Source organism: Nerophis lumbriciformis, linkage group LG06, assembly GCF_033978685.3.
Source record: "Nerophis lumbriciformis linkage group LG06, RoL_Nlum_v2.1, whole genome shotgun sequence".
Taxonomy (NCBI): Eukaryota; Metazoa; Chordata; class Actinopteri; order Syngnathiformes; family Syngnathidae; genus Nerophis; species Nerophis lumbriciformis.
This window is the reverse complement of record NC_084553.2, coordinates 592,501-606,757: the sequence shown is the minus strand read 5'-3', so window position 1 is coordinate 606,757 and position 14,257 is coordinate 592,501. Positions and strand designations below refer to the sequence as shown.

The window sequence follows — 14,257 nt, the reverse complement described above, 5'->3', positions numbered from 1 at the left end:
TTTTATTTACCTTATCACCATAAAATAATAAAACAATATATTTTTACCTTTCCTTTAACTTATTTAACCTTTTATGTACCTTATTTTACCTTCCATTTAACTTATTTGTACATTTTACTTTACTTTACTTTTACTTTTACCTTTTATTTACCTTATACTTTTATTTACCTTCTATTTACTTCATTTTACATTCTATTTATCTTATATCTTGTTTTTTTTTTACCTTCTGTTATCCTTCTTTTACCTTACATTTACTACCTTCCATTGAACCTAATTTACCTTCTATATTCTTTCATTTACCTTTTATTTACCTTCTTACCGTCTTTTATCTTCTATATTCCTTCTTTAACCTTTAATTTTTCCTTCCCTTTAACTTATTTAACCTTTTATTTACCTTACTTTACCTTCCATTTAACTTATTTTTACCTTTCAACTTGCCTTTACTTTTACTTTTACCTTTTATTTACCTTATTTTACCTTCTATTTAACCTTTTATTTACCTTATCACCATAAAATAATGAAACAATATATTTTTACCTTTCCTTTAACTTATTTAACCTTTTATGTACCTTATTTTACCTTCCATTTAACTTATTTGTACATTTTACTTTACTTTACTTTTACTTTTACCTTTTATTTACCTTATACTTTTATTTACCTTCTATTTACTTCATTTTACATTCTATTTATCTTATATCTTGTTTTTTTTACCTTCTGTTATCCTTCTTTTACCTTATATTTACTACCTTCCATTGGACCTAATTTACCTTCTATATTCTTTCATTTACCTTTTATTTACCTTCTTACCGTCTTTTATCTTCTTTATTCCTTCTTTAACCTTTAATTTTTCCTTCCCTTTAACTTATTTAACCTTTTATTTACCTTACTTTACCTTCCATTTAACTTATTTTTACCTTTTAACTTGCCTTTACTTTTACTTTTACCTTTTATTTACCTTATTTTACCTTCTATTTAACCTTTTATTTACCTTATCACCATAAAATAATAAAACAATATATTTTTACCTTCCCTTTAACTTATTTAACCTTTTATGTACCTTATTTTACCTTCCATTTAACTTATTTGTACATTTTACTTTACTTTACTTTTACTTTGACCTTTTACCTTTTATTTACCTTACCACCATAAAATAATAAAACAATACATTTTTACCTGTAAATATACCATAATGTGTAAAGTAAACACTGTATTTAAAACATGTAAAGACTGTATGTTGCTCCATGATATTTATAATACATGAAATACAATAAAATACCAAATGACCAATTTGGAGTTAATACCTGTTGTTTCATATTTGATACACATTTTCAAAAAAAATTATTCAAAATATATTATGAAATATGAAGTAATTTCACCTTGTGTCAACAGATTAACTGTTAGTACTGATGTCTCAATAAAATAATACATTTTTATTGCCGTATTTCTTTTAAATTTGGCAAAGTTTCTCTTCCAAAAGTCAGGTGTCTCATGTTTCTTCTTCACTGGACAGCCTTCTAATAAGTCAACTACTGCCCTCAAATGGACAATACATGTAATGCATGCATGTGATCTGATATATCAGGCTTTTTAGATTAAAAAAAACACATGACACTGATGTGTATCACTTATGATACATTAGGGTAAAATAGATATTTTAGTAAAAAATGAGTTTTCACTGTTATATATCCTCCTGAGAGCCAGTGTCCTCTGCATCTATAGGACAATTGATTAAATAGCGATGACATTTTGTGGTCCCCAGGCCTTCACCACCATCGCCATCTTCAACGCCATGCGCTTCTGCCTGGCTCTGATGCCCATGTCCGTCAAGACCCTGGCCGAGGCCACCGTGTCCATCTCGCGTCTCAAGGTCTGTTTGTCTTTCTTCCTTTAGTCTTGGAGACCGTCTCCGATTAAACGCTCTCATTTCCTTTCATTGCTGCAAACTTCCCGGGGAGAGCGTTTTATTTTTTTTATTTTTTATTTTTTTTTGGGTGGCCGGGCGGTTGCCAGGCAACTGGCGGAGGAGGCTGCGGCGTGTTAGTGTTCCACATGACAGATTGTTGCCCGGGCCAGATGTCTCCGTGCAAAAACAACAAGGCATCCGCACCGTGATGTGGCCGTCACCATAATAAAAAGACATTTGATATTTTTGTACAAGATTCCTAAACCAAGGCGAGTTGATAATATTTTCTGCACTGATTTTTTTTTTTTTGTATTGAAATTTATACACTGAATTTTTGCATGATTATTATTATTTTACACAAAAATTTTAAACAGCAAATTATTTTACACAGAATTTTTACACGGTGAAATTTTCTGCACTGATTTTTTTTTTTTTATATTGAAATTTCTACACTGAATTTTTGCACGATTTTTATTATTTTACACTGAATTTTTAAACAATTATTTTGCACAGTGAAATTTTCTGCACTGATTTTTTTTTTTTATTGAAATTTATACACTGAATTTTTGCACGATTTGTATTATTTTAGACTGACTTTTTAAACACTAAATTATTTTACACGGTGAACTTTTCTGCACCGATTTTATTTTTTTTATAATAAAATGTATATGCTGAATTTGTGCACGATTAATATTATTTTACACTGAATTTTTAAGCGCCAAATTATTTTACACAGTGACATTTTCTGCCCTGATTTTTGTTTTTTTTATTGAAGTTTATACATTGAATTTTTGCACGATTATTATTGTTTACACTGAATTTTTACACAATGAAATTTTCTGCACTTATTTATTTTTTTATATATATGGAAATTTATATACTGAATTTTTGCACAATTTTTATTATTTTACACTGAACTTTTAAACAATTATTTTACACTGTGAAATTTTCTGCACTGATTTTTATTTAATTTCTTCATTGAAATTTATACACTGAATTTTTGCACGATTTATATTATTTTACACTGAATTTTTAAACACCAAATTATTTTACACTGTGAACTTTTCTGCACCGATTTTATTTTTTTTATATTGAAATTTATATGCTGAATTTTTGCACGATTAGTAATATTTTACACTGAATTTTTAAGCACCAAATTATTTTACACAGTGAAATTTTCTGCACTGATTTTTGTTTATTATATTGAAGTTTGTACATAGAATCTTTGCACGATTATTATTATTTTACACAAAAAATTTAAACAGCAAATTATTTTACACAGAATATTTACACGGTGAAATTTTCTGCACTGATTTTTTTTTTTATATTGAAATTTCTACACTGAATTTTGCACGATTATTATTATTTTACACTGAATTTTTACACAGTGAAATTTTCTGCACTGATTTTATTTATATATGGAAATTTATACACTGAATTTTTGCACAATTTTTATTATTTTACACTAAATTTTTAAACAATTATTTTACACAGTGAAATTTTCTGCACTGATTTATTTTTATTTTTAATGAAATTTATACACTGAATTTTTGCACGATTTGTATTATTTTAGACTGACTTTTTAAACACTAAATTATTTTACACGGTGAACTTTTCTGCACCGATTTTATTTTTTTTATAATAAAATTTATATGCTGAATTTGTGCACGATTAATATTATTTTACACTGAATTTTTAAGCGCCAAATTATTTTACACAGTGACATTTTCTGCCCTGATTTTTGTTTATTATATTGAAATTTATACATTGAATTTTTGCACGATTATTATTGTTTACACTGAATTTTTACACAATGAAATTTTCTGCACTTATTTTTTTTTTATATATTGAAATTTCTACACTGAATTTTGCACGATTATTATTATCTTACACTGAATTTTTACACAGTGAAATTTTCTGCACTGATTTTTTTTATATATGGAAATTTATATACTGAATTTTTGCACGATTTTTATTATTTTACACTGAATTTCTAAACAATTATTTTACACTGTGAAATTTTCTGCACTGATTTTTATTTTATTTTTTCATTGAAATTTATACACTAAATTTTTGCACGATTTTTTTTATTTTACACTGAATTTTTAAACACCAAATTATTTTACACGGTGAACTTTTCTGCACCGATTTAATTTTTTTTATATTGAAATTTATATGCTGAATTTTTGCACGATTAGTATTATTTTACACTGAATTTTTAAGCACCAAATTATTTTACACAGTGAAATTTTCTGCACTGATTTTTGTTTATTATATTGAAATTTGTACATCGAATTTTTGCACGATTATTATTATTTTACACAGAATTTTTAAACACCAAGTTATTTTACACAATATTTGTACACGGTGAAATTTTCTGCACTGATTTTATTTATATATGGAAATTTATACACTGAATTTTTGCACATTTTTTATTATTTTACACTAAATTTTTAAACAATTATTTTACACAGTGAAATTTTCTGCACTGATTTTTTTTTTCTAATTGAAATTCACACACTGAATTTTTGCACGATTTTTATTATTTTACACTGAATTTTTAAACAATTATTTTACACTGTGAAATTTTCTGCACTGATTTTTATTTTATTTTTTCATTGAAATTTATACACTGAATTTTTGCACGATTTTTTTTATTTTACACTGAATTTTTAAACACCAAATTATTTTACACTGTGAACTTTTCTGCACCGATTTTATTTTTTTTATATTGAAATTTATATGCTGAATTTTTGCACGATTAGTATTATTTTACACTGAATTTTTAAGCACCAAATTATTTTACACAGTGAAATTTTCTGCACTGATTTTTGTTTATAATATTGAAATTTGTACATAGAATTTTTGTACGATTATTATTATTTTACACAGAATTTTTAAACACCAAATTATTTTACACAATATTTGTACACGGTGAAATTTTCTGCACTGATTTTTTTTTTACATTGAAATTTCTACACTGAATTTTGCACAATTATTATTATTTTACACTGAATTTTTAAACACCAAATTATTTTACACGGCGAATTTTTCTGCACAGATTTTTTTTTTTTATATTGAAATTTATATGCTGCATATGTTTGATATCACATCTTTACTTCACCATATCTATTTTTAATCTTTGATATCACGTCTTTACTGTACCGTATCCATTTTCAAAGTTTGATATCACCTCTTTACTGTACGTATACATTTTTAATGTTTGATATCACGTCTTTATTGTACAGTATCTATTTTTAATATTTGATATCACATCTTTACTGTACCGTATCCACGTTTAACATTTGATATCATATCTCTACTGTACCATATCTATTTTTAATGTTTGATATCACATCTTTACTGTACCATATCATTTGTAATGTTTGATATCACATCTTTACTGTACCGTATCTATTTTTAATGTTTGATATCACCTCTCTACTGTACCGTATCCATTTTTAATGTTTGATATCACATCTTTACTGTACCGTATCAATTTTTCATATTTGATATCACATCTTTACTGTATCGTATCTATTTTTAATGTTTGATATCACGTCTTTACTGTACAGTATCTATTTTTAATGTTTGATATCACATCTTTACTATACCGTATCTATTTTAAATGTTTGATATCACCTCTCTACTGTACCGTATCCATTTTTATGTTTGATATCACGTCTTTACTGTACCGTATCCATTTTTAATGTTTGATACCACCTCTTACTGTACCGTATCCATTTTTTATTTTTGAAATCATGTCTTTACTGTACTGTATCTATTTTTTTATGTTTGATATCACATATTTACTGTACCGTATCTATTTTTTTTGTTTGATATCACATATTTACTGTACCGTATCTATTTTTTTGTTTGATATCACATCTTTACTATACTGTATCCATTTTTAATGTTTGATATCACATCTTTACTGTACCGTATCCATTTGTAATATTTGATATCACATCTTTACTGTATCGTATCTATTTGTAATGTTTGATATCACGTCTTTACTGTACCGTATCCATTTTTAATGTTTGATATCACATCTTTACTGTACCGTATCTATTTTTAATGTTTGATATCACCTCTCTACTCTACTGTATCCATTTTTTATGTTTGATATCACGTCTTTACTGTACCGTATCTATTTTTAATGTTTGATATCACCTCTCTACTCTACCGTATCCATTTTTTATGTTTGATATCACGTCTTTACTGTACCGTATCCATTTTTAATATTTGATATCACCTCTTTACTGTATCGTATCTATTTTTAATGTTTGATATCACGTCTTTACTGTACAGTATCTATTTTTAATGTTTGATATCACATCTTTACTGTACCGTATCTATTTTTAATGTTTGATATCACCTCTCTACTGTACCGTATCCATTTTTTATGTTTGATATCACGTCTTTACTGTACCGTATCTATTTTTAATGTTTGATACCACCTCTTGCTGTACCGTATCCATTTTTTATTTTTGAAATCATGTCTTTACTGTACCGTATCTATTTTTAATGTTTGATATCACACCTTTACTGTACCGTATCTATTTTTAATGTTTGATATCACACCTTTACTGTACCGTATCTATTTTTAATGTTTGATATCACACCTTTACTGTACCGTATCTATTTTTAATGTTTGATATCACACCTTTCCTGTACCGTATCTATTTTTAAAGTGTGATATCGTATCTTTACTGTATAATCTCTCCCTCGTGTTCTTCTTCAGAAGATACTGCTGATCCAGAACCCAGACCCCTACTTGGTGCAAAGGACGGCCAGTGACTCGGCCATCGTGATTGACAACGCCACCTTGTCCTGGAACAAGCCAGGCGGCCGCAGCGCCCCCCAGGCCACCGTGGCCAATGGCGGTAGTGCGCCCGGCGAGGGCGGCGTGGGACACCAGGCAAGTGAGGTGTCCCAGGATGGAGAACGTGACCTTCTGCCAACTTTGAGGAACATTTCCTTCACACTCCCTAAGGTGAGCGATGGAGAACGTGACGTTCTGCCAACTTTGAGGAACATTTCCTTCACACTCCCTAAGGTGAGCGATGGAGAACGTGACGTTCTGCCTACTTTGAGGAACGTTTCCTTCACACTCCCTAAGGTGAGGAACATTTCCTTCACACTCCCTAAGGTGAGGAACATTTCCTTCACACTCCCTAAGGTGAGGAACATTTCCTTCACACTCCCTAAGGTGAGCGACGTGCCGGAGGACGAGCGCAGAATGCAGAAGTCAATTAGTGTGTTTTGTCCCCGCAGGGCAACTTGCTGGGCGTGTGTGGCAATGTGGCCAGCGGGAAGACTTCGCTGATTGCAGCCATTTTGGAGCAGGTGACTTTTCTACTTTTCTAACCCTAACATCGAGTCACTAACCTTTGGACACACTAAACCTAAGTGATGACCCAGCTTGCAGTCACATCTAGTCTTAGACTTAGACTGGTCACATCTAGTCTTAGACTTAGACTGGTCACATCTAGTCTTAGACTTAGATTGGTCACATCTAGTCTTAGACTTAGATCGATCACATCTAGTCTTAGACTTAGACTGGTCACATCTAGTCTTAGACTTAGATCGATCACATCTAGTCTTAGACTTAGACTGGTTACATCTAGTCTTAGACTTGGATTGGTCACATCTAGTCTTAGACTTAAATTGGTCACATCTAGTCTTAGAATTAGATCGGTCACACCTACTCTTAGACTTGGATCGGTCACATCTAGTCGTGGTGGTCACATCTAGTCTTAGTTAAGATCGGTCACATCTAGTCTTAGACTTAGATCGGTCACATCTAATCTTAAACTTAGATCGGTCACATCTAGTCTTAGACTTGGATCGGTCACATCTAGTCTTAGACTTAGACTGGTCACATCTAGTCTTAGACTTAGATTGGTCACATCTAGACTTAGACTGGTCACATCTAGTCTTAAACTTGGATCAGTCACATCTAGACTTAGACTTAGACTGGTCACATCTAGTCTTGGATTTAGACTGGTCACATCTAGTCTTAGACTTGGATCGGTCACATCTAGTCTTAGACTTGGATCGGTCAAATCAAGTCTTAGATTGGTCACATCTAGTATTAGACTTAGATTGGTCACATCTAGTCTTAGACTTAGACTGGTCACATCTAGTCTTAGACTTAGACTCGTCACATCAAGTCTTAGACTGGTCACATCTAGTCTTAGACTTAGATCGGTCACATCTAGTCTTAGACTTAGATTGGTCACATCTAGTCTTAGAATTAGATCGGTCACATCTAGTCTTAGACTTGGATCGGTCACATCTAGTCTTAGACTTAGATTGGTCACATCTAGTCTTAGAATTAGATCGGTCACATCTAGTCTTAGACTTGGATCGGTCACATCTAGTCTTAGACTTAGATTGGTCACATCTAGTCTTAGAATTAGATCGGTCACACCTAGTCTTAGGCTTGGATCGTCACATCTAGTCTTAGATTAAGATCGGTCACATCTAGTCTTAGACTTGGATCGGTCACATCTAGTCTTGGTGGTCACATCTAGTCTTAGACTTAGATCGGTCACATCTAAGCTTACTGCGATGAGGTGGCGACTTGTCCAGGGTGTACCCCGCCTTCCGCCCGATTGTAGCTGAGATAGGCTCCAGCGCCCCCGCGACCCCAAAGGGAATAAGCGGTAGAAAATGGATGGATGGATCTAATCTTAAACTTAGATCGGTCACATCTAGTCTTAGACTTTGATCGGTCACATCTAGTCTTAGACTTTGGTCGGTCACATCTAGTCTTAGACTTCGATCGGTCACATCTAGTCTTAGACTTCGATCGGTCACATCTAGTCTTAGACTTAGATCGGTCACATCTAGTCTTACACTTAGATTGGTCACATCTAGTCTTAGACTTAGATCTGTCACATCTAGTCTTAGACTTCGATCGGTCACATCTAGTCTTAGACTTAGATCTGTCACATCTAGTCTTAGACTTCGATCGGTCACATCTAGTCTTAGACTTAGATTGGTCACATCTAGTCTTAGATTGGTCACATCTAGTCTTGGATTTAGATCGGTCACATCTAATCTTAGATTTAGATCGGTCACATCTAGTCTTAGACTTGGATCAGTCACATCTAGTCTTAGACTTGGATTGATCACATCTAGTCTTAGACTTAGATTGGTCACATCTGGTCTTAGAATTAGATCGGTCACACCTAGTCTGAGACTTGGATCGGTCACATCTAGTCTTGGTGGTCACATCTAGTCTTAGTTAAGATCTGTCACATCTAGTCTTATACTTCGATCGGTCACATCTAGTCTTAGACTTAGATCGGTCACATCTAGTCTTAGACTTAGATCGGTCACATCTAGTCTTAGACTTGGATCGGTCACATCTAGTCTTAGACTTGGATTGGTCACATCTAGTCCAGCGGCTGGTGCCAAACCCCCAAATATTTATACTCCGTTTCCTTGCCACATTCTTGTGCTATCAAAAGTCTTGTTGTGATCATCTAGGATTCTCCTCGGATCACCTGCCTCCAGTCAAGACAAATAAACATGACTACTTCCATATTTTATTTTGGCGTTCATGTCCGGTTTGTGTTTCAGATGCATCTTGTCCAGGGCTCGGTCGCAGCCGACGGGACGTTTGCTTACGTCTCCCAGCAGGCTTGGATCTTCCATGGCAGCGTTCAAGACAACATCCTGATGGGAAGATCTCTGGACAAGACCAAGTAATCCGCCCTGCGTTTAACCGCCACAAAGTTCCTTTCTAGTCCTCGTCAGCTGATTGGAGTAAATGTGAGAGTGTCATAAAAACCACTATCAGGTCACGTGGAACATGTCTGGTTGATCATACAGGTTTATGGTGAGAGTACTCTATAGGAGTACTTTAGAGCACACCCGTTATTTCCTGCCACTAAACCTACAGAAAATAGTTCTTCTCAGGTTTCTACATGTTTTTTTTACATGTTTTCATCCTCTGCTTAAAAGACGTAATCCCGATTTTGGCTTTCTGCTAAACTACCGGCCATTGTCGCAACTCCCCTTTATCTCTAAAACCCTCAAAAAAAAGTTTGCGTTTAACAATCTTTGTGAACCCTTTCACTCGGGTGTTATTTTCACACTTTGCACTGTTTTCTTACACTTTATCAAGCATTTCTGACATACACGGGCTTTCTGCTCCGCCGCTCCCAGTCTGTGGAACGCTCTCCCTGACCACCTGAGGGCACCACAGACTGTGGATGCTTTTAAAAAAGGCTTAAAAACCCTTCTTTTTAAAAAAAACTTTTTTTTAGATATATGCATACTAGTTTTAGCTATTTGGCTGTTCTAGTTTTTATTTTTATTTATTAGGGCCCGCATGGCCCATTGTAAAAGGAATCCCAACGGGAGTCCTTTTGCAATGGGACATAAGGACCTATTGTTTTTCTAAGGTTTTATTATTATTCCGCCGCCTCTTTGAGCACTAATTTGACCCACTTAACATGCTTCAAAACTCACAAAAGTATTGGGACACTTGCGACTACCACTGGACACAAGTATTGGGACGCTTATACTGGACAAAAGTATTGGGACACTTGGGACTACCACTGGACAAAAGTATTGGGACACTTAGGACTACAACTGGTCAAAAGTATTGGGACACTTAGGACTACAACTTGACAAAAGTATTGGGACACTTCGGACTACCACTGTACAAAAGTATTGGGACACTTACGACTAAAACTGGACACAAGTATTGGGACGCTTATACTGGACAAAAGTATTGGGACACTTGGGACTACCACTGGACAAAAGTATTGGGACACTTACGACTACAACTGGACAAAAGTATTGGGACACTTAGGACTACAACTTGACAAAAGTATTGGGACACTTCGGACTACCACTGTACAAAAGTATTGGGACACTTACGACTAAAACTGGACACAAGTATTGGGACAGTTAAGATGAAAACTGGCCAAAAGTATTGGGACTACCACTGGACAAAAGTATTGGGACACTTACACTAGACAAAAGTAGTATGGCCCCTTATGACGAAAACTGGACAAAAGTATAGGGACACTTGGGACTAAAACTTGACAATAGTATTGGGACACTTGCGACTACCACTGGACACAAGTATTGGGACGCTTATACTGGACAAAAGTATTGGGACACTTGGGACTACCACTGGACAAAAGTATTGGGACACTTACGACTACAACTGGACAAAAGTATTGGGACACTTACGACTACAACTGGACAAAAGTATTGGGACACTTAGGACTACAACTTGACAAAAGTATTGGGACACTTCGGACTACCACTGTACAAAAGTATTGGGACACTTACGACTAAAACTGGACACAAGTATTGGGACAGTTAAGATGAAAACTGGCCAAAAGTATTGGGACTACCACTGGACAAAAGTATTGGGACACTTAGGACTACAGCTGGACAAAAGTATTGGGACACTTAGGACTACAACTTGACAAAAGTATTGGGACACTTAGGACTACCACTGAACAAAAGTATTGGGACACTTCGGACTAATAGTAGACAAAAGTATTGGGACACTTATGACTACCACTGGACTAAGGTATTGGGACACTTACACTGGACAAAAGTATTGGGACACTTACACTGGACAAAAGTATTGGGACACTTAGGACTACAACTTGACAAAAGTATTGGGACATTAAGGACTAAAACTGGACAAAAGTTTTGGGACACTTAGGACTAAAACTGGACAAAAGTATTGGGACGCTTAGGACTAAAACTGGACAAAAGTATTGGGACACTTAGGACTAGCACCTGCCAAATACGCGGGCCCGACCAATGCTGCTTGCAGCTTTAATTATTTTTATTTTTTTTAATACACTGTAGCACTTTGAGGTTGTTTACTCAATGTAAAGTGCTTTTTACAAATAAAATCTATTATTATTATTATTATTATTATATTCCTTATTTTTAAGAGCTTATTGTTATTGTTAAGCTTACTGTTAAGCATTGTGGGTGGATGGTTGAAATGTCAGAATCGGGTTTAAAAAATGTGATTCATTTTGAGATGTTTTCCCATTCAATTTGAAAGGGAATTTCATGGAAATTTGGGAATTTTTGAAAAATATTGATACCAGACTGTCTGCAGGTATGAAAGCGTCTTGGACGTGTGCAGCCTCAGAGCGGACCTGAAAATTCTCCCACACGGCGACCAGACTGAGGTCGGTTGTGTTGTTGTTGTTGTTGTTGTTTACGCATTTCTATTATTTCTTTAGTGCCGTTTTTTTAGAGGGACATTGTTGTGAGGCATGTATACATATACATGTACATGTAAATATGTACATGTACATATACATGTTGTACATATACATGTACATGTTCTACATATACATATGTACATGTACATATTTACATGTACATATACATGTACATATACATATTGTACATATATACATGTATATATAGATGTTGTACATGTACATAAACATGTACATATACTTGTTGTACATATATACATGTAAATATACATTTTGTACATATATACATGTACATATACATATACATGTTGTACATATACATGTTGTACATGTACAAAAGTATACCTTTCTATTTTTTCTTTAGTGGCGTTTTTTTTAGAGGGACATTGTTATGAGGCATGTAGTATACATGTACACAGACATGTACATATACATATGTACATGTACATAATAATGTACATATTTACATGTACATATATACATGTACATATACGTATACATGTTGTCCATATACATATGTACATGTACATATTAATGTACATATTTACATGTACATATATACATGTACATATACGTATACATGTTGTCCATATACATATGTACATGTACATACTAATGTACATATTAACATGTACATATACACATGTACATATACATGTTGTACATACATACATACATGTACATATACATGATGTACATACATACATCTATATATACGTGTTGTACATGTACATATACATGTTGTACATACAGTATATACTGTACATGTACACATTAATGTACATATTTACATGTACATATACATATACATGTTATACATATACATATACATGTTGTCCATATACATATGTACATGTACATATTAATGTACATATTAACATGTACATATACACATGTACATATACATGTTGTACATATATACATGTACATATACATGTTGTACATATATACATCTATATATATATATGTTGTACATGTACATATACATGTTGTACATACAGTATATACTGTACATGTATACTGTATATACATGTTGGACATATATACATGTACATATACATGTTGGACATATATCCATCCATCCATCCATATATACATGTACATATACATGTTGGACATATATACATGTATACTGTATATACATGTTGTACATATATACATGTACATATACATGTTGTACATATATACATGTACATATGCATATACATGTTGTACATATACATGTACATATGCATATGCATGTTGTACATATATACATGTACATATACATGTTGTCCATATACATATGTACATGTACATATTAATGTACATATTAACATGTACATGTACACATGTACATATACATGTTGTACATTTATACATGTACATATAGATGTACATATATACATCTATATATATATGTTGTACATGTACATATACATGTTGTACATACAGTATATACTGTACATGTATACTGTATATACATGTTGGACATATATACATGTACATATACATGTTGGACATATATACATGTATACTGTATGTACATGTTGTACATATATACATGTACATATACATGTTGTACATATACATGTTGTACATATATACATGTACATATACATGTTGTACATATATACATGTTGTACATATACATGTACAAAAGTATACCTTACATCCATACCAACACGCAAACAATTAGGGATGGATTTGAACCGATACGGTCCCAGTTCCCGGTACCTGGGAATCAATACCAATATTCAACGGTACCAATTTTTGGTACTTTTGTGTGTAGTAATAAATATTAATATATTCTTTTATCGCAACATTTATCAATGAGCTAGTTATGATAACTGTGTGTGTTTTCTGTTGCGCCCTAAAAAGTGTTAACAATGTAAGTACACTGCACTTATTACGCAGCGGCCGTTTGATTGAAAGGTGCGTCTTGGTTGTAGTTTTCACGAACAAATTTGGAGCTGTTGCGATCGCCGTGTAAAATCGCTAATGCTAATCAGTAGCGTGTCAATGGGAGAGCCAATGTATATTAGCATCAAGCTAGCGTATTTTTTTGGGGAAAAGTGGGGCCTCACTTTACTCACGTCGGAGCGTTTTTTTTGTGTCGAAATTTGCAACATAAACCTCGAGGTAGCTT

At 33.2% G+C, this 14,257-nt stretch overlaps 1 protein-coding gene across 3 annotated transcripts in view; it reads left to right on the top strand.

Moving 5' to 3' along the window:
• Positions 1-14,257, top strand: part of LOC133608398 (ATP-binding cassette sub-family C member 12-like) — a 125,842-nt gene that overhangs the window by 23,917 nt on the left and 87,668 nt on the right. For 2 of the 3 annotated variants that reach the window (XM_061963602.1, XM_061963603.1), the window contains 6 exons: positions 1,760-1,867; positions 6,648-6,962; positions 7,026-7,055; positions 7,181-7,252; positions 9,497-9,621; positions 12,021-12,093. In XM_061963602.1, the coding sequence (XP_061819586.1) occupies positions 1,760-1,867; positions 6,648-6,962; positions 7,026-7,055; positions 7,181-7,252; positions 9,497-9,621; positions 12,021-12,093 (723 nt within the window). The other variant, XM_072913328.1, reaches the window with a different exon arrangement.